The sequence below is a fragment of the Hippocampus bargibanti genome, linkage group LG11 (assembly GCF_051943395.1).
Source record: "Hippocampus bargibanti isolate YZ-2025 linkage group LG11, ASM5194339v1, whole genome shotgun sequence".
Classification (NCBI taxonomy): domain Eukaryota; kingdom Metazoa; phylum Chordata; class Actinopteri; order Syngnathiformes; family Syngnathidae; genus Hippocampus; species Hippocampus bargibanti.
Genome location: NC_142744.1, coordinates 7,589,805 through 7,613,277, shown reverse-complemented (window position 1 = coordinate 7,613,277; position 23,473 = coordinate 7,589,805). Strand labels below are relative to the sequence as shown.

Here is a 23,473-nt window from a genome sequence, read left to right as displayed (position 1 = left end):
TTGAAGGTGCTGTCAATGTCAGAGTTTTTGCCAACTTTGATTGGATAGTTTCTAGCCAATCATAGTATGACTAGCCGCGAGTTAAGAGCATACTGGCCTTTCTAAAGTTTATTCAAGTCACAAGTTAGTTCCTGACCAACAGCACCCTCTAGTGGACGTGTAGTCAAATTACACCACACTCACAGCTGATTGATTCAGACATAGCACTACCGAAGGCCTAGGAGTGACATGCACTGGCCACCACTGGGTGAAACCATCCAATCTGCCCGCCAACTCATAATTTGTGTGTGACATTGCGTCAGGCAATTGTATTTGATAGACTTTTGTGCTTTAAGTGGTTGTCAGTTCACTCAAGCATACTCAAGGAATTTCACAGTGTGTGCTGAATTCCCAAGACACAAGACCGCAATTCAGTACTTCACCAACTATTTTACCTCTGATTTTTTTGGGGGGGTGATAGGATGAATTTTTGTTTCTATCCTGTGATCCAACTCCCATAGAGAACGTTTTTGAACACATTTTATAGAATATTTTGTGCCATTCCATTCAGTGCAAATCTGAATGAACATCTTGATCCATCTGCTTCATTGAACCAGGTTGGTTTACACACCGCTTCATGCAAAGTCAGGTCATTTTCCTCTTGTGTGCATTGATGCATTTTTGCAAGCCGACTGAACTTTTGAGGAGCAATCAGCAGATGTCCTGTGTGAACCTTTGCCCCCCCCCCCCTACCTTGCCTTTGCTATACTTGTAAAGATGCAAATATGAATAAGCATCCCATTAGTGGAATAGTTAGCGCGCCAACCGTACAGTGCAGAGGTAGCGGTTTGAAATCCAGCTCTGGCCTCCCTGCGTGGAATCTGCATGTTCTCGCTGCGCTGACGTGGGTTTATTTCCTCCCACATTTCAAAACCATGCATGGCAGGATAATTGAACACAAAAAAATTGTCTGTTGGCGTGATTGTGAGCGCGGATAGTTGGTCGTCTGTCTGCGCTGTGCGATTGGCTATCAAGGCTCCTGCACATCTATCGGTCCTTCTGAGGATAAGCGGATGGGAAAATGGATGAATGAATAAAATATCTGAATATTGTACATACAACACAGGAACAAAGTATTTGTGTAGTAAAACCACCGCTGCTGACTGTAGGTAACAAACTACCAGAACATTCACACTTTTCAGACACTGCCTATCTAGAATGTTTTACTCATGGTTTTGTTTGCTACTTTGGACCTTTCTGTTCTGATGACTTTGTTGTTTGAGATTTTGTTTACTCATTGTTTTGTTTGGTACTTAGGACCTTTCTCTTCTGATGACTTTGTTTTTGATTTTGTTTACTGGTGGTTTTGTTTGCTACTTTGGACCTTTCTGTTCCAATGACTTTGTTGTTTGAAATTTTGTTTACTCATTGTTTGTTTTCTACTTTGGACCTTTCTATTCTGATGGCTTTGTTGTTTTAATTTTTTTCAATCACGGTTTTGTTTGCTACTTTGGACCTTTCTGTTCTAATGACTTTGTTGTTTGAGATTTTGTCTACTCGTGGTTTTCTTTGCTACTTTGTTTGAGGTTTCGTTCCTGCTTACTTTATTTTACACAATTTGTCCAATACACCCTTGTCGTCCCTCTTACCTGCTTTTTTGGGGTCTACCACCACCTTGCAAACCGTGACACAATCTAGACAGCCACAGTGGATTTTAGCTGGCGTTTATTTCATCCGATAGCTTCTAGTGAATTTTTACAGCATTAACCTTTCATGCACACGTTATTGTTTTTTATCTTCCCCCTTTACGCCCTCCAGCTGCCCACTCCAGTCAGACTGACAAGTCATGCGTGTGCACGATGCCACAGCTCTGAAGGCAGCGGCGTCGTGCGGCAGAGTGCAGCTGTGCACGGCTGTCCGCAGCCAGCAAAGCAAAGCGGGAGGGGCCGCGGGCAGCTTCGCATATATTAACCGACACCCTGGGATAGCATCGCAAGCTGCTCCGAGCGTCTCGGCGAAAGGAAGGACAAGGATGGTGGCGGTGCAAGCGTCCCCCAATTTGTCTTCGTCCCCCGAGTGGATCTGCTGTCTGGACAAGAGGTGGGTACGACGCCAAGGCGTGGATCGAGTTTTGCCCCGTTTTCTCTGCCACCCTCGAGGGGGGCCTGATTTTATTGAACCGAATCGGAGTGATCGATTAGCACCCGGCGATTACTGTGTGTATGCGGTGGAGCTATGCACTCTCAAATGTGCCTTTCATCGCTGCTGTAATTGCTTTTTGAACGCGTAGTAAAGTCGGATGTGCAGCCCACATGTTTTCTAGCTACTATTCTGTTTTAGTGATGCGTTTATGGTGAGGCGGCGGTGGCTTCGAGAAGGGGCTTACCGCACTGCACACGTTGCTACACGACGCACATGGTTTTCTAACGGCTGAGACAAAATCCCAATGCACCTTTTACATTCTTCTTGCACCCTTTTTTTCTCCTGTCAGCATTGTCCAATTTCAGATTAGTTTTTGCTGACGCTGTCAAGATGATGACCACCCACCCATTATGTTTTCAATTGAGGTTGCTAATAGCCACGCACACGCGCACACAAATAAATAAATAAACAATTAAAGAAATAAATACATAAATAATTACGCACGTACATAAATAAATTAAGAGTTAATAAATAAACAAATAAAAGGAATGATGAGCACCTTACCTTGAAAGAAAGTCAGAGAAAGAAAGGCATGCACCCCGACAGCCCTCAAACCCACAAATACCCGACACAACTCACCATGACACGTCCGTCCCTACGTTGCCATTAGCAACGTGAGCCAACCATCTTGTCATCATCACCTGGGTAGCATATGAAATTGCTGTGCTATCAACCAGTGTATGAGGACTGAGAAAAAAAGAAAACCATTCATCCAGTCATGCGTTTTCAGTTTTTAAAATCATTATTTGGGGGGGGAGGGGATTGAAACTTACATTGTATGCAATGAAATGTAACTTTGTGGTGAAAATGATCAAATTTCATATTTTTAAATTAACATTGTTCTTGAGCCACTAACTCCCGCTGATCGAATTTTTGATCGTCGCACATCCATCATCATAACCTCGCTTGAATTCGGGAGTCTAATGTGTGATCGGTTATATATATATTTTAAACTGCGGTGGTGTAGGTGACAAATGAGTGACAGAGAAGGGTGTTTGTTTATTTGTTTATTTATTTATTTATTTATTTATTTATTTATTTATTTATTTATTTTTGACATGAAAAGTGACAACCTCCTCCTTGAACATTATTCAAATTATGCAGCATGTCAAATGACTGCAATTCATCGTGGTTTTGGCAGCAATACAATACAATACAATACAATACAATACAATACAGTACAATACAATACAATACAAGAAATACTGATTTATATATCCTAACAGCTAAAGCTGTAACAATGCGCCTGCAGTCCTCCTGACAGCAACCAACAGAGACAGCGTTGAGCGTAGGTTCGGTCATCAGATTAGATTGGACTGGAATCTCATTGTGCATCACTCAGTGCTCCTCACTCATTCACCTCTTATTCAATCACAATCCAGCAGTGTGCATTTGGGAGCATTTCATCGACGCGAACTGTTGATGTGCTTACCTGAGCAATCATGATGGAGGAAGACAATGATGAGACTTCCGAGGTTGAAATGTGAGCTTTTCTCATATGTCAAGTGTCAGAAGATATTCATTGTAAATGGGTGTGATAATATGAGATAAGATGTGATTAGTTTTGTGACATCAAGCGGGCTGTTGTTGCTGAAATACTGATTGTGCAAACATGTTTCAATACTGCGCTCTATCGATTGTACGAAATTTAATTCACGATTGGCAAAATGAACGATTTGAGACATTTTTTCCACATTTGTTTATACCGATTAGTATTCAGTGTGTTGTTTACAGTTTCGCAGGTTTGGTGTAGCCCAGATGGTTGTTGGGTGAAGCGGGCGAGTGGTCCCCTCCTACGTGTTGCTTTTCAGTCTGTGTTTGTGTTTCAAGTGTTTGCCATTTGCGCTAGGCTGCCACGGATGAACTAAAGTCGACGTGTGGGGGAATCAGAACTATTTAACTCATTCACTGCCAGATATGAGCAAAAACATGTCCACTCCAGTGCCAGGGTTTTTGTCATTATCCCTCGAATTCCAGGACCAACAGAATAGTGACTTTTAGGACTACATAAACATTCAATGCAGCATAAGAAACCTTAGACTCTCTTCTTTCATCAGAAAAAAATGAGTTAATTCCTAAATTACTTGGGTCCGGAGTTATATGAGCTTAAAATGAGGGCAGCTGTCCAAAATGCATTGCGATACAAACATATTGGTTTATATAGCGCTTTAACAACAGTTGAAGCTGGAATAATGTGCTAACATGGAAAAAGGGGAAATTCTGCTCCCTTTGTGGAAGGGAAAACATTGCCAGTGTCACGGTTTGCAAGGTGGTGATGGCGGTTGTATTTGAGAAATTGTATTAAAATAAAGTCAACAGGAACAAAATCTAAAACATCAAAATCATCTGAACAGAAAAATATAAATTATCAAAGAAAAACCAAGAGTAAAAGTATGCCAAGATGAAACAAACACATGTACAGCATACAATGCAATGAATGCACTGCACAATGCATACAATGACTCGACACAGAATGGTCATGCCGGGAGTCCTTTTAACTGCCACTGATGAAGGCGACCAACATCTGAGCAACTGAGGGCGGGGCCGATAGCACTATCCGTTGGTCGCCAACCAGAACGTGGCAGTCTGCCACTGATCAGGACGACCAGCACCTGTGCAGGTGCAAGCGGGGCCGACAGCGCCACCCGTTGGTCGCCAACCAGATCGTGACAGCCAGAGGCCATGGTCAGCGCTTTATCAGCACCTAAGCATGAAAAACTAAAACCCGAACAAATTCGGTAATAGCGGTCTACATCATCTTTTCAATTCCCGAATAAATTCATGAATGGCAATGAATGAGTTAAGGAAAGAAAGAATGAAAAAAGATGGCACTTTTATGAGAAGCGGCGTGTTAGGCTGGTCAAGGAGGACACACGTGGCGAGACGAATCGTGAAGTTCTTAGGTCACATCCGTCTCAGACTAAAGGGGGGAGGTGGCAGATTGCTTTTGACAGTCACGCGGAGCACGAACAGGACGATGACCCCGAAAAGACAATTACTGTTAACCAGGGAAAACTCACTGACGGATGATGACATTCGGCCTCCTGATGGATGGGTCAAGTGTGACGCTGGTACAAGCCCTTTGACCCTGAGAAGTCAAGCAGGTCGTCTCCTTACTGCCTCCACCTGTCCAAACCGTTTACCCCAGTCTGCTCCGAGATGCGTTGAGGATGAGTCACAGATTTAAAGAAAAAAAAATACAGCAGCAATGTCCCTGAACTAATGGCAGATGTTACAAAGCTGGAAGGTCTGCTATGCGCCTTCCGTCCTTTCTGCGATCTGCAAGTAGCTTCCTCCAGGAACGGAGGACAAACTACTGCTCCGGGATGCAAATGTGCTGTGTGTGCAAATGTGAAATCACAGAATCAGGATCATCTTTATTGGCCAAGTATGTAGAACACACAAGGAATTTGTCTCCGGTAGAACACGCTGCACTAGTATCATCATAATATATATATATATATATATATATATAAAGAGGCATTATCCAGTTATATTTGGGTTACTGTTTCAAGAGTTAAGGCTTGGGGGGGAGAAGCTGTTTAAATGTCTGCTGTATTTGATGCTCATAGAGGGGAGTCGCTAGAAAAGGTGGTGGGCAGGGTGCGGAGGGTGCATGAAGATTTTCTGCGCCCTTGTTTTGATTCTTGCAGTGGGAGAATCATGCATGAGCCTGAAGAGCTTTTTTTTCGCAGACATTAATGGAGGGGAGAGCATGTGAGGTTGTTTTCTTGGTCGGTAGTAATGGATTGAGGTGAAAATTTGAAGTGCCTGGGGGCCAAAATCCCTTTTTCTCATTCTTTTTTTTTTCATTCTTGCGTGATAAAAAGAACAGTAGAGATTGGTAGCAGAAGAGTCAGTTGATGGAGGTGAAGCGATTTTAAAGTGGTGTTCGACAGTGGTGCTTCCTAGATGAGTCACTCGCAAGACTAAAAAAAAAAGTGAATGGATGACGTAGCCGTCGTAGCGGGTGTATTGCTCACAGTGGCTTTGGCTTTGTGTTGTTTTGTCACCAAAATTTCTGAACAAAACGTTGCCGCTCTCTGATCGAAGTTGATTGTGATCTCAGGTCTCGACGAAATGTCTTGTGCTCTGAATTAAGAGCATTAGAAATAGAAGCAAGGCTAAAATGAGATCCTCCATTAAGGTCTGCCATGAGAAGTAACTCCCGCAGCTCCCGATTGTTTGAGCTCAGACAAATAAAGACGGAGTAAGGATAGAACACTAAAGCGAGTTGGGTTCATTTGAACTAAATTTATATTCATGAATTTGGCCCAGCAAATTATGATAAAGAATTGAATGAAACTTTCAGTGCTGAAATAGCGTTGCTTCGCATTTTGTATGAAACAAGTTACCTCATGACACACAGAAGAAATCATGTTGTGTGAAGATCATCCAAAGTTGCCTTAACATGTAATCAACATTTTTCCCCCTGCTTAGGCCCTCGGAGCGCTCAGGAGAGGATGTGGATATTATTCTGACCAGACTGAAAGAGGTTAAAGCCTTCACTAAGTTTCCACCTCCACTCTTGGTGCAAATCTGCACCTGTGCCTTCTATGAATGTCTGGAGAAAGGCATTACACGTACGTAAGCAGTCATTTCATGAAAATTGCTTTCTGGTAGTCATATGGTGTATTCAACCCAGGAAAATTTTATTTAACACCAATAGTGTGAAAACCCAATTTTACTGACTCAATCAAGCTTTTTTTCCACTAATCCCCAAATCTCAGATGTCAGATGAGTTTGCCATACTTTTTTTGTAAATCCTACTACAGTGTTTCGACAGGGAGACATTGGGACCAGTTGGTATGCCGTGCTGTCCGGTTCTCTGGATGTCAAAGTGTCCGAAACTGCTAACCACCAGGTAAAATACAATGAAGCTCACACACGTCATCAATATATACAAAGTACAGTAAAGTCTCGTTATATCGATATCGGATATATCGATAGTCCCGGTTATATCGATACTATTTCTATGCACGCACGGAGAAAATTACATGCAAACAGGGTCGGATATATCGATAGTCCCGGTTATATTGATATTTTTTCGGACTCCCTTGAATATCGATATAATGAGACTTTACTATATATATATATATATATATATATATATATATATATATATATATATATATATATATATATATATATATATATATAAACTTCTGCGAAATAGCATCTGAATTTTATCATGATGTGATTGCGTTATTTTTTCAAGCGATTTTCCAAAAAGACTGTCACATAACAAAAGGTCGGGGAGAAAAAAGGGAAGCACCATGAGTATTCTCATGTACGGGTAGAAGACTGACACATAAGGAAGGAGTAAAAGGATTTGTTCCAGTAAAAGGCCAAGATAACAAAGCGCCTCCATTTTGAATGGTCGTTTTCATGAATACAGCCCACTTGGTGGCCTAGATTCGGTGTCTATATTTGAAATGTCACTTCGGGTATATATAGCATTCAGGATAATTTCAGAACACTAAATGAAGAATGTGTGCCTCTCGCTTCCTAATTATGTCCAGCACCTAGAGATATTTATGTAAAAATCAGATTTTATGCCCTTCATGTTTGACTGCATTTCCATGGATTACCACAAATTAATTTTTCTGATTACTTTGCTGTCACATCCCAATTTTTTTGTCACAAAGTAGTTCATGTCAAAACTGTCGTGTTTTTTTTCATCTGTAGGATGCGGTCACCATCTGTACTTTGGGGATCGGAACAGCCTTTGGGGAGTCCATCCTGGACAACACGCCACGTCACGCTACCATTATCAGCAGAGAGACCAGTGAGCTTCTTCGAATTGAACAGAGGGAGTTCAAGACCCTCTGGGAGGTGAGATCATAGGGGGGGTGAGTGTCCAAAATGCATTTATTTGGACAAAAGACAAGCTTGTATTGATGTTGTCTGTGTAACCACAAGAGGGCTGTCCATCAAAACCATTTTTTGGTGCTTCGGGGAAAAAAAACAAAAACATCCCATATCCTTACCCATACCCATATTTTTTTTTGTCGGCCTTGCCCCTCCAGAAGGTCTCCACAAATTAGTATCAGGCTTCCTGTAAGCTTCTTTGGTGAGGTTTGTCCTCCCCCAAAGGCTGCTCCCTTCACAAGGTCACTTGTCCTTGGCAGAGCAGCTGCTCTCCCACAAAATTCACTGTCACGATTCAAGAGGCTACGAACGGCGATTCGCGTGTTTATTTTGTTATTTTGCACCTTTTAAAGCATAGTTGTCAAACTCATTTTAATTAGTTTTTCGTTCTATGCCAGATTGTAATTGATGTCCGTTATGACTTTGAGACCCGATAAGTGCAGACTGTCACTGGCCTCTCATATTTTGTCTTTTTTTCTTGGGTGATTTTTGCCATTGATGTAACAGAAATGCTTCAGCTTCTTTACGACCATAGTCAAAATTTTCTCCACTGGATCACAATCTTATCAAGTTGGTCATAAGAATATCTCGTTAGGAGCTTGTAATCGCTAGTGTTTGTCCGCTAAGTGCACTGAATCATTTTTTTAGGCCACAAAGCGGGAATCGCAGCCCGAGGTTGTATTCGTTTTAATCTCATTCACGTCGTTCGTTGCAAAAGGCTCTTTGTGTTTCCTGTTTGACTGTTTCGTAAAACAGGATGATGCCAGTCATGGGTTTTTATTTAAAGATGGGAGTAAAAGAAACCAGCAGAAATGACAAGAGCACAGTTGTTTCTGTCATGTTTGGCTCAAATTTTTTTTATATTCACCCATACATATTTAGTTCTTTATTCACACACATCTACCTCCCTTTCATGTTGTCTTTTTCTTCTTGCCTCCGGCTCCATCCTCATTACCCCTTTCTTTTTTTCCCCCTTCATCTTCCGGAGTAGCGCGGTAACAGAAAGACTCGGATCACTGTGGTAACCTGGGAGGGAAAAGTGGTCGGGTTATTGGCTCGGTCACTGTAAGAGAGTGGTAGAGAGAGCGAGAGAGACAGAGAGACAGAGAGAGAGAGCGAGAGAAAGAGAAAGAGAGGGGTAAGCAGCTCGTCGAGTGCGATGCAATCGGGCGGCATGCGTGAGTCATAAAGGAGCAGAGGGCAGCTCTTGGGGGATCCCAGTTTTCCCACTTTTGGATATAATAAAGCTGTTTTTATCAGGTAAGTCTGAATTATTTATTATATATTTTGTCTGTGCTTGTTGTAGTTCCACACAATTGTGTTTTGCACTTATGGGATTGTTTGACTTTTTTCGGCCAGCTTTCTGTTTATTTTTGTGCAGCGGCTCTGACAAGTGCCGCCTGTATTCGTTTCTAAGTGCTCAGGATACATGGGTTGCTTGGTAATGACCTCGTGAAAGGAGCAGCGACATATTCAGGCTCACTTACATGATGGATTTTTTTGTCAAAAGTAGAGACAAAGCAAAACAATTTGAGGCCTTAAAAAACATTCAGACCAAATCATACTGTATGCTAATAGTTCCGCATCTAAACGATCTCAGCTATACAAAGGGCTTTGTTTTCACATAGTGGTTTCTGTGTCTGTCTGTTTTGTTTTCCAACTCTGCGAATGCGATGGACTAAACCACTGGTGTCAAAGTCAAGGCGCGGGGGCCAAATCTCTCCGCCACATCATTTTATTCGACCCACAAAAGCAAATTAAGCATGTGAATTGCCATGATACTTGCTAAAGTCCTAATCAAATTTTCAAAATGTCATATGTAAACCACATTAACAGTCATTATTATTGACTTCAGATTTTAAAACTAGTTATTCATTAATTTGTTGTGTATTCTGAATGTAATATATGGAGGAAATGAAACATTCTAATGGTTTCCACAAATTCATTGCGGCACTCGAGAGGAAACCGTTACTACAATGTGCCCCGCGGCAAAAAAAAAAAAATGTTTGACACCCCTGGACTAAACAGATGATGCATAGCAGAGGACATGGTCCAAATCTGGTTGTGATCCCTAAAATGGTGTATTTTAGTTTTAGTGGGTTATCTGTAGCTTCCATCATCTTTGGACCTTCAGATATCCACGTTATGCAATCACAATATACTGTATGTGTCTCCATAAGCGGGTTCTCGGGTGGAACCGACTTTCTGATTTGTTGGATGGTGAACTAAATGTAATGCAATGTACTTGTTTGGATTTGCAGAAGCATCGCCAAAGCTTGGCTGGACTGTTGGCCCCTCCTTATGGAGCAATGGAGAGCGGTTCCAACAGTGACAGTGAGTCAGTTTGCATATTAGACTGATGTCCTTCCTGATTGGACCCAGTTATCCAGCTGTGAAATGTGGATGTTGATGTTGGATAGAAATGCAATGTATACATTCCAGCCTACAAAAAATGTTTGGAATTAAATAGAAATGGGCACTCTAGGATATTGTACATATTTAACTCATTCACTGCTAGACATGTGCAAACATGAGTCCGCTCCAGTGCCAGGGTTTTTGTCATTGTTACTGAAATTCCAGTACCCACAGAATATTGACTTTTAGGACTACATAAACATTCAGTACAGCGTTAGAAACCTTTGACTATCTTCTTTCATCAGAAAAAAAGAGTTAATTCCTCGAAAATATGGGTCTGGAGTTATATGAGCTTGAAATGAGGGCGGCTGTCCAAAATACAATGCAATACATGCATATTGGTTTATATAGCGCTTTAACAACAGCTGAAGTCGGAAGAAAGCGCTAACATGGCATGGAAAGAATGGAAATGCTGCCCCCTTCTGAAAAAAAAACATTCCCAGAGGCCATGGCCAGCGCTTTATTGGCACTCAAGCATGAAAAAACAAAAACCGAACAAATTAGGGAATGGCGCTCTGTGTCATATTTTCTATTCCCGAATACATTTGTGAATGGTAGTGAATGAGTTAAAAAAACGTGAATTAATGAAAATGAAATGTAAATAAATGGAAGAGATTTCGCAACAATTCAGTGGAAATGGTACTTCTTCTCCTTCTGTTGTGCACGTTCTGACCAGCTGGGGGCAGTACATGAACATACACGGGTACTGTAGTGAGTTACACCTAAGTTGCAGAGCAATATTAGTTGCTCTATTATCCATTTCTATTATCCATCTACATGAACGGCCCCACTGTTTGTGTTCTCCTTTGCTGAATGCGTTACATGTTTTTTTGCTGTATGTTTTCCATTATACATGCACAAACTTATGTGCGTGTTTTAAATACACAATGGGTATTTGTCTTTGTTGAATGTTTACATTGATCGGAAATTAAAAAAAAAAGTCAGAGTATGATTTTCTCTTCAGGACTTGCCGACAAAGACAAGATGACCTCAGACTCTGCAAACAAAACTCATAATAAGGTAACTATTCAATGTTTCCGGCTCCAACTCTGCAAGGAGCACCCAATCCATAATTAATCCCATTCAGAAAAATGATCACTTCCCCAGGGCCAAATACGCTCCTTCCACATATTAACTGACGCGATTGTGTCGAAAGGAGATTATATGGATGAATAATATTTTACCGTGTGCAAAAATAGAAACGCTTTACACCACCGCATACTTTCATGTCTGTGAATGAACAAGAATGCCAGAATAGTAGTGTGTGTGTGTGTGTGTGTGTGTGTGTGTGTGTGTGTGTGTGTGTGTGTGTGTGTGTGTGTGTGTGTGTGTGTGTGCGTGTTCCATGAGCAGAGACAAGCAATGACTCACTACTCTGATCCTCTCCTAATTATGCTAATAGTGGTTAATGCATGCACACGGAAGAAAGATCCTATCGGGCCAATTAGTGCACCTTCCTTTATTGCTTTGAAGTGCGGTCCAGTGAGGGCGCACACACTTATGTCCGCTTTAGATGCAGGTGTGAACCCTTTTTTTTGGGTGCATCTATATGCATGCATGGCACAGAAAGCTACAATCTCTCACGCTTGGACTACTTTGAACATGACAAAAGGATTTGTGCTAATGCTACAAAATGTCTGTCATAATTTGCAAGGTGGTGGTGGACTACAAAAAAAGCAGTCAGGAGAGAGGTGCAGGGTATATTTGATAAATTGTCTTAAGATAGAGTTAACAGGAACTCAATCAAAAACAACAAAATGTCTGTGTAAACTCTCAGTCGTACAGGTACCAGAGCTAATGGGGCAATCAGAGCCAGGCATAGAACATTACAGGTAATCAGACATAACAAAAGATGTAATCAGATTACTTTCAGGGAGTACTCCAGTGCCCCCCCAAACTTAGAGCAAGGACCTATCAGAGCAGATGTCTGGCACCGACACCTCTGTCTGAGTTACCAGCACAACCTTAGTTCGTTGACGAAGCTCTTCGGATGAGGAGCGAAGCGTCCGACACCTTCAAAGAAGTACAGATGACAGCTGAAGAAATATTTTTATCCAAAAAACAACAGAGTCATCAGAACAAAAAGGTCCAAAGTAACAAACAAAACCCAGTCTAAAAAAAATAGCAAACCTGACAGGATGAAACAAACAATGATCTGACACTGAGTGGTTGTTTTAACTGCCACAGATTTAAACGACCAACAATTGTGTAGCTGCAGGCGGGGCACAACAGTGCCACCCAATGGTCGCAAACCAAAATGTGACAATGTGCTAGTGTACGTACGCAATGCTCATATTTAATCTATTTTTACGTTTGGAATTAGCATTTCATTTTTGGAGCAGACTGAGGGAAAATGACAGTCTTCTGTTGAATGAAAAGCCACAGTTAGCACACGCAGTACCGCTTTCGCACATCCTGGCAATGTGTTTGACATTAACATGTCTTTTTTGTGGCCTTGGCTTCCCCCGAACTACGTATGTAAAAAAATGATAGTGACCCAGTATTCACAAAATAAAGACTCTCATACGGCAGCAGACTCTTAGGGAAAATGTGAATTATGGGTTAATTTCCTGCAACTTTCTAATGTTGTCTAGATACCCACAGAAAAGCTCCAGAGAGCAGGTAAGGTTCTCCGCAATGCCATCCTCTCCAGAGCCCCTCACATGATCCGAGACAGGAAATATCACCTCAAGACATACAGGTGATGCTATTTAAAAGTTGTCTGACTTTTTTTTTTCTTTTTTTTCCGGATTCTTATGACATGTCAATTTTGTATCGCAGACAATGCTGCGTAGGCACAGAACTCGTGGACTGGCTCGTGCTGCAGAGTGCCTGCGTTCTTACTCGTTCTCATGCTGTTGGCATGTGGCAGGCGCTGCTTGAAGATCAGGTGCTGAATCATGGTATCTAACAATTTCTCTTTCTCTATTCTTCATTTTTCAAATGCTTACCAGCTAAAAACATGAAAACATTAACTTCAATAAAATGGACAATTGGAAATAAATATTCTGAAGTTTGCTTTTGTGTTTAATAATAGCGATTGTTGCATTCTGGTTCTCTCTCAAGTCGACCAGGAGCTAGGTTTCCAGGACAAGTACCTGTTCTATCGCTTTCTCGATGATGAGGAAGATGACACGCCGCTGCCTAGTGAGGAAGAGAAGCGGGAAAGTGAGGAGGAACTACCAGAGACCATCCTCTTCCTTGCTCAGATTGGAGCGGACGCACTGCTGCGCATGATCCTCAGGAAGACGTAAGTCACATGACATTGATGCGCAAAAGCCGTTCACAATTGGTTGGACCTGAAATTGTCTTACAGGAATCACTTCTGCATAATATGTGCTAAATTGCAACGTTTTACGCTGCAGCATATGTCAATTACTCATAACACTGTCTTTCAGAATCAGAATCAGAAAACCTTGATTCGTCCCACAATGGGGAAATTTGCAGTCCACATCAGCAGTTTGAAAGGGGGTAGGGTAGGGGTGGGGGTGAAAGGATAGAAAACAAGATATTCTAAGCATAACAAAATAAAAATGTCAACTGTATACTGTGCAAATGTAAATGTGCAAAACTGTTTCATAAAAAACTGTACATAGTGCAAGTATCAAGAAAGGCATATTGATAGTATATGTAGCTGTATTGCATCAACCCATATTTACAAGTGTCCAGTTTTTTTTTGTTTTTGTCTTTTTTTCACATGTGATCATTGAGAATTGCAAAGCCTGACAGCAGTCGGTAGGAACGAGCGGCGGTACCTCTCCTTCTTGCAGCGCGGGTGTAATAGTCTCTGGCTGAACTAGCTACCCAGTGCTGTCAGGGTGGGCAGGAGGGGGTGGGAGGGGCTGTCCATCATAGCTTTTAGTTTAGCTCACGTCCGTCTTTGACAGTGACATTATCATCAAAAATAAATAACAATAATAATAATACACGATTAGCGTTAATCAGATTTTCTCCAGCGGAGGGCGGAGCTAGAAATCTTTTGCCGGTGGAAATTGGGTGCGAATTCTTCGATGTTGTGATTTGATGGCGACATCTGTCTAACTAGCTATCTATTAGTTATCTATTAGCTAGCTAACTTTCTATCTTTTTGAGTTATTCCGGGTTGAGTGAACGCTGGCGTATGTGGGTGCCACTGCTCACCCACAGAAAAACATATCCTGTGACTGTAAAGTTACCTTGAGAGTTTTGAAAGGTGATGAGAAATGAAATTTATTATTATTATTATTATTATTATTATTATTATTATTATTATTATTATTATGTGCTACTGCTTCAAACGACCCACATATGTGCAGCTGCAGGTGGGGCTCGACAGTGCCACCCGTTGGTCGCAAAGCGAAATGTGACCCAAAAAAAAAACGTTTAACAGTTGAACAGTGATGATTACGTGGTGAGTGTGCTTTTGTGTGTGTGTGTGCGCGCAGGCCTGGTCAGAGGACAGGCGATGACCTTGAGATCATCTATGACGAGTTGCTTCACATCAAGGCCTTAACTCACCTCACTAACACCGTGAGTCAACCACCGTGCTTCATTCGGATAAAAAAACAAAACAAAACAATATCATTTTCCCTCTGACAAACAAAGCCGATGTGCTCTCACTTGCAGGTGAAGCGGGAACTGGCGAGTGTGGTGATCTTCGAGTCGCACGCCAAAGCCGGAACTGTGTGTAGGTCTTGACATTGCCGCAGACTCCAATTCCTGCTCCTTTTCGCAACATATCTTAAAGCCACATTGGATTGTGTTGTTGCATCCCACCCGCAGTGTTCAACCAAGGAGAAGAAGGGACCTCGTGGTACATCATCCAGAAGGGCTCCGTGAATGTGGTTATCTATGGCAAGGTGGGTGAAATGCTTCAGATACTGCCATCAGTGCTTGACGTCTCTGCCGAGTGGCATTGATAACAAATTCAAACAACAATTCAGTTTTGCAACCATCATTTCTGCGGGCTTTCTGAATCTTTTGAAGATTGTGCAAACCTGTGTGTTTGTGTCTGTCAGGGAGTGGTGTGTACACTCCACGAGGGCGATGATTTCGGAAAGTTGGCCCTGGTCACCGATTCGCCTCGCGCTGCCTCCATTGTCTTAAGAGAGGACAACTGCCACTTCCTTCGTGTGGACAAGGAGGATTTCAACAGGATCCTCAGGGTACGTGGGTCATAACCGGATGGACGGGACTGTACAAATAAACACATAAGATAAATATCAATACTGCATTTTTATTATCAGGAGGGCAAAAATATCAATCTATCTATCTATCTATCTATCTATCTATCTATAATAATAATAATAATAATAATAATAATAATAATAATAATAATACATTTTAAGCACCTTTCAAAGCTCTCAAGGACTATCTATCTATCTATCTATCTATCTATCTATCTATCTATCTATCTATCTATCTATCTATCTATCTATCTATCTATCTATCTATCTATCTATCTATCTATCTATCTATCTATCTCTCTCTCTCTCTCTCTCGGTCCGTCCGTCCCTCTATCTATCTATCTATCTATCTATCTATCTATCTATCTATCTATCTATCTATCTATCTATCTATCTATCTATCTATCTATCTATCTATCTATCTATCTATCTATCTATCTATCTATCTATCTATCTCTCTCTCTCTCTCTCTGTCCGTCCGTCCCTCTGTCTATCTATCTATCTATCTATCTATCTATCTATCTATCTATCTATCTATCTATCTATCTATCTATCTATCTATCTATCTATCTATCTATCTATCTATCTATCTATCTATCTATCTATCTATCTATCTATCTATCGATGTCTGTCTGTCTATTAGCATCTATTTATGTGTTTATTTCTGCATTTATTTATTTATTTGTTTATTTATTTATCTATGTATTTATCTATTTATCTATCTATCCAATTTGATACAAAATTATAAGGTAAATTCGCAGCCTCAATTGTCAGAACCAGAGCACCCATAGAAATCTATTTCTATGAGAGCACCACATTAGGATGATCTTGTCAGAATTAGATTTTTGTCTCCCTCTTGTGTCAAAACAAGTAGTTGATCGTTTTTTTTTTTTCAAATACGCTACACAATCGTATTCTGGTTTTAATTGCAGGACGTGGAGGCCAACACGGTGCGTTTGAAGGAGCATGAGCAAGCTGTGTTGGTCTTAGAGAAGAGTCCTCGAGCCTCTACCCTGGGAAGCATCAAGTAGACATGCCTAAAAAAATACAAAGAAATAAATGAATAAATACCTACATAATGTCACCATTCGTTCTCATGGATTAGTTGGAATGTATCTTTTGTTTTTGTTTTTTCAGGTATACTGTGATCTCAGGCACTCCACAGAAGATTCTTGAGCACTTTTTAGAGACCATGAGAATGGACATACATCACAGTGAACCAGGTTGCAAAGCAAAACACTGTCTTCTTCCTCGCCCTTGGATTATTCTTCATTTTCACTGTTTATTTCTTCACTCAGACCCAGCGGTGGACGATTTTGTCCTCATGCACTGCGTCTTCATGCCCAACAGCCAGCTGTGCCCTCTACTCATGGCCCAATATCCTTTTCACCTCTCAAAAGAGAGATAAAACATGGATGATAGTTTAGTCTACAAATTAATGAATGGTCTAGGTGGTTTTTGTTTTGTTTTGTTTTGTTTTTGATATCTTTAACCAAATGTGTACCTACCATGCGGCCTCCCCTTCCGGCTCCGAACAAGAGCGTTTGGAGCATGCGCTCAACTGTAAGAAGAGAGTTCTCATTCTGGCTCTGCGCTGGGCTAACACGCACACATTTCTCCTCCAGGAAGAACCTGCTGCTATTTCTTTCCTCAAGGTAACAAATCTCTCTGAGATTATATTCCGGTTAATCAATATTATCCCAATATGAGTCACTTTTTTTCTTCTGTGCTCTGCAGGAGCTGTTTGGAAGTGTATCAAATGACGCACGGTTGCTAAGAACGTTGAAAGATTTGCTTCCCGACCTGGAGAAAGTTGTCAAACTGCAGTAGGTTTTAACTTATGTATCTTAAACTAACACACGTGCCCTATTCAGATTTATTTTGTGAATACTGGGTCACTACTATTTATTTTATTTTGTTACATAGTGCGGAGGAAGCCAAGGCCACAAAAAAGGCACGTTAATGTCCAACACATTGCCAGAATGTGCGAAAGCGGTGCTGCATTTACTGACTGTGGCTTTTCATTCAACAGAAGACTCTCATACGACAGTTTAGCAACGGCGAGGAGAGGCTGCAAAAGAAGCAGGCCATTAGAAATCAAGATGACAGTAAGTGACAGTGAGACGGGATTAAAACAATCATCAGCTCTTTCTAAAGTCACATCTAATTTATGTGATGTGCTAGTCCTATTGAAGGTATACTGCAGTGACCACACATACACCACCATTCGAGTTGCCGTTGCCTCGACGGGCAGGGAAGTGATATGTGCCGTGGCCGACAAACTTGGTTCCACTGATGAGCTTGTGCTGGTTCACCTCAGCTCAGCTGGTGGTAAGATGAATATCTGAGACTTGACGCCGGCTCACGTTCTTCTCAAGGGTGATTTGGTTGAAGTGATGCGATGTCAATTTGTATTACAGAGAAACAAGTCCTGAAGCCTAATGTCGTCTCGGTGTTTTCTTCTCTGAGCATCAACGGCCGGTTGTTTGTCTGTGCAAGGAAGCAACTCAGTAGTCTGGTACGTCGTGAATTATCTCTGTTGGCTGTCTTCAGAACTTCAGAACCCAGCGATAAGATCTTTTCAATGTTCTTCAGCAAATTGACAACTCGCTGAATTATTTTTGGAACCCATCCTTTGAAATTAGAATTTTTTGGGGGTCAGGCGAAAATCCATATACAATGATACCTCAGCTTATGAACTTATTTGGTTCCCAGAAAGTGTTTGTAAGGCGAACAGTGATTCTTCCAAACATTAATTTCCCATAGGAAACCTTTAAAATGAGAATAATCCGTTCCCAGGTCCCCATAAAACATAATTTTCTACTTAATAAGCCTTAAAACTACACAAAATATACCTTATTTTATGTATAATAAATATGCTATTGTATTTTAATTAAAGAAATAAACTGTACTCCATAATGAAGTCGTTTTATTTACCTTTGTGATGGTCGTCTGTGTAAGCTCTCAGTCGTACAGGAGTGGTCCATCGATGAGAAGGTTTCTTCAGCCGTCATATGTACTTTTTTTGAAGGAGTCGGACGTTTCGCCTCCTCTCCAAGAGGCTTCGTCAGCGAACTTAAGTCTTACTGGTCGTATCGGCCCTATTTATATATCCCTAATGTCCAGACATGGCGGCGCCGGACAAAGCTATGATAGGTCCCTACTCTCAGGTTGGGGGGAGCCGAGGACCACTCCCTGTGGCCCCACTGATTGTTCCTACATTCCTGACTAACGACTGGCCTGTTTGCCCCACTCCCTCCGGTATCACTTCATCAGCATTACGAATGTTGCGTAACCTGTGTTGCCTAAGCAGCCTAGACACTGGTTTAGATATGTGGACGATACTTTTGTCATAATTAAAAAACAAGAAATTCAATCCTTCACAGATCACCTCAACTCGGTAGACAGTTATTATTTATTTATTTTTGATGATTCTGCCACATGTCTCAGACTCCCCTCGCAGACCAAGAGGGACCCTCAGCAGGTTCAATGTCGACTTTTGAGCTGATGAGTTCAAAGGATCTCGCTTATCAAATGACAATGTTTGACTGGGAGCTCTTCAGCTGCGTGCACGAGGTACCACACAAATACACAACGGAAATAATTACACAGTAGTATAGTACAATGTAAATCTCGACTGATGACCTACTGATTTTTTATTTTATTTTTTTGCTCCTCAAAATCTGAATAACGCCCTGTCCGCACAACCCACAGCACGAACTGCTCTATCACACGTTCGGCCGCCAAAGCTTCCGAAGAACCACGGCCAACCTGGACCTTTTCCTGCGAAGGTTCAACCAGGTTCAGCTCTGGGTGGTCACTGAGGTTTGCCTCTGTGGACAGCTCAGCAAGAGGGTCCAGCTTCTCAAGAAGTTTATCAAGATAGCCGCGCAGTGAGTGGGACGAACTCCTTCATGTTGTCAAATCAGAGAAATGATGATTTTAAAAATTAAGAAAGAAAGAAATTTGGGATTTCGTTTTGTCCCTCTCTCTAGCTGTCGGGAGTTTAAGAACCTGAATTCATTTTTTGCCATCATCATGGGCATGAGCAACCCCGCCGTAAGCAGACTGAGTCAGACATGGGAGGTAAACACCAATTCATGTTTGTAACTGTCCGTTTTCACCACGGAGCAAATCTTCACTTGTCATGTCTTGGCTTATCAGAAGCTGCCGACCAAGTTTAAGAAGTTTTACGCCGAATTTGAGAACATGATGGTGAGTCGCAGATTGCAAGTGAGAATATTCATTCAATTATTTGCGATTGACGTTGCTGTGACGTTTTCTGTTCAGGACCCATCAAGAAATCATCGATCATACCGATTAACTGTAACCAAACTGGAGCCGCCAATCATCCCTTTTATGCCCCTTCTACTTAAAGGTAGCATTCTCAGCGAGCAGATTTTGTTTTGGATGTCATCACACTCATAATGAAAAATGTCATTGCAGATATGACTTTTACACACGATGGCAACAAGACATTCATTGACAGCATGGTCAATTTTGAGAAAATGGTAAGAGAATTTTCTTGTTTACATCGTCAATTTTGTACAATGCTCACAAAAAGTTAGAAAATGATTCAAATGCATTTTAGCATCCCTGCTGAAGTTCCACCTGAAGGCCAGCTATATTTTAATATTTTTTTACGATATCTTGATAGAAAGCACATATTTACAGTTTGTGTATCATGATAAACTTACCTCTGGTGCCAGGGTGTAGGATAATAAAGACACAAATGGAGAAAATAAAATCAGTTTTGTCAACCAAGTATTGTAAAACACTGCCACCCGAAGGCAGTGAATTCGCTGATGGCCTTTCCAGAGCCAGCAGAAGTCATGATAATATAATAATAATAATAATAATACATTTCATTTATAAGATGTTTTCAAAACTCTCAAGGACACTTTACATTCACTGGATATTTTTTTCTACAGGTGAGCAGCGGCAGCCACACGCGCCAGATACACCACATAGTTTCATGTTTAGTTTGACAGTACACTTCAACAGGGAATGGCATGAAACAGCTTGAAGCCTTTTATTTATTATTTTTTTTTAATTTATTTATTTATTTATGTTTATTTCTTCGTGTATTTGTTTTGTTTTTTTGCTATTATTTGTTTTGCTTTTTTATCTATTTATCCTATTTATTTATTTAACTAACTTTTATTTATTTATTTTCTTATTTGCTCGTTTGTTTATTTGTTTGTGTTTATTTATGTATGGATGTATTAATTTATTAATGTGTATTTATTTATTTTGCTTTTATTAATCATATTTATTTGTTTATTTATTTAACTTTAATTTCTTCCCTTTTTTGCTTATTTGGTTGTTTGTTTAGTTGTGTTTATTTATTTATTTAGCTTTTATTTATCTATTTATCAAATTTATTTAACTTTTATTTCTTGAGTTATGTAATTGCTTGTTTAGTTGTGTGTGTATTTATTTATTTATCTATGTATTTTTATTTACTTTTATTTTGTTTTTATCGTATTTTTTTTTTTTAATTCGAATAACATTTGGGCTCTTCTCTTTATCAGCGAATGATAGCGAACACAATTCGACAAGTGAGGCACTGTAGAAGCCAGCCTTTCAGTAAGTCTCTACGTTCTATTTTTAATTTATTTTAATGTTTTTTTTAATCAGGCTCCCAGACATACAACACATCTCTTTTTCCCTCCTCCAGATCCTGACATTTGCCAACCCAACAAGAATCAGGCGGAGGTTAGAGGCTACGTCAGGAAGCTCTGCGTGATTGACAACCAGAGGGCGCTGACGCAGCTCTCATACCGACTGGAACCTCGGCGGACATAAAACTCAAATCTTTTCACCACGTCGCCTTCTTCGTGACTCCACACAAAGCGGACGCGTCAGCAACTACGCGCTAAGTAGCAACACACAAAACAGTCAGTGACTTTGAAAGCTCAAAGGACAAATACTGTGCCATCAAAGGTCTCTTCCTCTCGCCGTGTCTTAGCCCCATGCCAGAATGAGGTTTAACCATAGTAGTTGTTACTGTTTTTGGGACCTGTTAGAACTTGAATCAATATCCTGCATGACTGAACTTCATAGACTTGGTGTTCTATACGGTGGATTTCTATCAGCGTTTGTTGTGCTAGCCAAATGCTCCAAATGTTCCAAAGTGAAGTCGAATATATGTTTCTTAATCACCATACTCAGTACAGAATCACCATTTCGCCATTTATTTCAAGGCAGCGGGACATGGATTAATATTGAAGTTCAGTTGGGCGTTGTGTTGTCAAATAAGGCACGTGAGTGCAGCTGTTGGGCTAACGTGGTAACTTTTATTTGATTTGCCAATCCGGTATTCGATAAACCCAGTCACTCTCTTGTCTACTCCTCGACGTCCCCCGGGTGACGTAATCACCAAGCGACTCTAATCTTGTTGTCAAACAATTACACCATACTGTGGACCGTCTCTGCCTCTTCTTCTTGCTCTTAATTACACTGCTTATCTTCAGGTCGACCACAATGCTAACTTCCTTATTGTGGCACATCAAACGAACGTACGAAACTTTAAATTCACTTCTGTTCACAGTGGTGTGGTGTTATATGTGACACTACTTAAAAAGAGTTTCTCCAGGTATGAGAGCAAGCAGCACATCATGAGGTACTTCACTAGCCTAATGCTAACATCCTATGCAAAATGTCATAGCTGGGCTAATAAAATGAGCGTTGAGAATCAGAATCAGAAAGCCTTTAATAGTACCACCATGGGGAAATTGGGGTAGTTATTACTCTTTCAGTATTAAAACAAAACAAAAGTGGTATAATATCCAGTTTAAGATTTATGAACACATTAAAATAAAAATAATTCCGCTAATTACTTTGCTGAACTGTTAGTCTTCCCTCAGTGAATCAAAAAAATTGGTTTGGATTTAAAAAATTGATACAATATCAAGTCCTATTTTATTGGAGGGATCGGCCTAAAACAACCTCCCCACCTCTTTGGCGATGTTGCTTATCATTTCAGGAGAAATCTTTTCAGTTGTATTCTGTTTGTTTATTTGTTTTTATATGTTCGTTTTCCAACGATTTTATTTATTAGCTATGTCAAAGTTTTTTGGGTGTGATATTGACAAATGTGATTTCTTTTTCATTTGACCTCAGGAGCTTTAAACGTACTGTGTATTGAGAACTGCCCACTGGCTTGCTTCCGTCATGATCAGCTGGTTAGCTGTGTTGTACATGTGAATTAAAATGGCGAATTTAACAGACACCTTGACTTCATGATATTTGTCAAGAAATTGGAGAATTAGTCAAACCGACCGGAAAGCTGTATCAGAATGTGCCCTTTCAAAGAAAATAAATTTCAGTTTACTATTTATCGTGATATAAGAAGCACTAATCCCAACTTCCTGTTGGGATGAGTCACGCATGCTGCCATGTGGATGCACAATTTGAGAAGTATAGTATGTGTGGTAGCAATTCTTGTTGCTAACTGATTTACTGTCTGTCACGTTCTGGTCTGGGAGTTTGTGTGTGGTTCTCTGCCTGCTATGTGTGTGTGTTTGCGTGTTTAAGTGTGCACTCACGCAGTGTAGAGAAAGCTTTATATAGCCACACTCATCCAGGAAGGAGGAATGCCCTGGATGCCACTGACCATATTTGAACAGCGAGTCTGCTGCGGAGTGCACGTAGCAAACCGTAACTGAGAGACACAGTGGTGGCAGAAGTACTCACATTCTGTTCTTGCGAAGAAGTTTAGATCAGTGTGTTAAAAAAAACAACAATCAGGCTGATGTACAAGTGGAAAGTGCATATTTCAATCTATTTGTTCTGATGATGGCTAAAATCCAACAAATGTTTTGATAATTTGGCAACTG

General features: G+C 40.7%; 1 protein-coding gene across 1 annotated transcript; it reads left to right on the top strand.

Annotated features, from left to right (window-relative positions):
- The first annotated feature begins 1,875 nt into the window (after positions 1–1,875).
- LOC148891372 (rap guanine nucleotide exchange factor 4-like) lies at positions 1,876–23,261 on the top strand. Its single transcript, XM_089009218.1, has 30 exons — positions 1,876–2,079; positions 6,622–6,764; positions 6,957–7,045; positions 7,870–8,016; positions 10,314–10,386; positions 11,432–11,487; positions 13,062–13,168; positions 13,249–13,370; positions 13,534–13,717; positions 14,892–14,976; positions 15,073–15,133; positions 15,229–15,305; positions 15,465–15,611; positions 16,565–16,659; positions 16,770–16,855; positions 16,931–17,009; positions 17,137–17,287; positions 17,370–17,458; positions 17,559–17,586; positions 17,665–17,740; positions 17,817–17,963; positions 18,053–18,150; positions 19,083–19,208; positions 19,347–19,525; positions 19,628–19,718; positions 19,797–19,847; positions 19,923–20,010; positions 20,079–20,143; positions 21,167–21,221; positions 21,313–23,261. The coding sequence occupies exons 1-30, from the start codon at positions 2,012–2,014 to the stop codon at positions 21,438–21,440; spliced, it is 2,991 nt and encodes a 996-aa protein (XP_088865344.1). The 5' UTR covers positions 1,876–2,011; the 3' UTR covers positions 21,441–23,261.
- Positions 23,262–23,473: the final 212 nt, after the last annotated feature.

What these genes read in the sequence shown, in the direction of transcription:
- LOC148891372 (XM_089009218.1), top strand. Translation starts at nt 2,012, where the DNA reads ATGGTGGCGGTGCAAGCGTCCCCCAATTTGTCTTCGTCCCCCGAGTGG. An exon ending in CCGAAACTGCTAACCACCAG is followed by an intron (nt 7,046 to 7,869) that starts GTAAAATACAAT and finishes TTTCATCTGTAG; the next exon opens with GATGCGGTCACCATCTGTAC. An exon ending in CGCCAAAGCCGGAACTGTGT is followed by an intron (nt 15,134 to 15,228) that starts GTAGGTCTTGAC and finishes TCCCACCCGCAG; the next exon opens with TGTTCAACCAAGGAGAAGAA.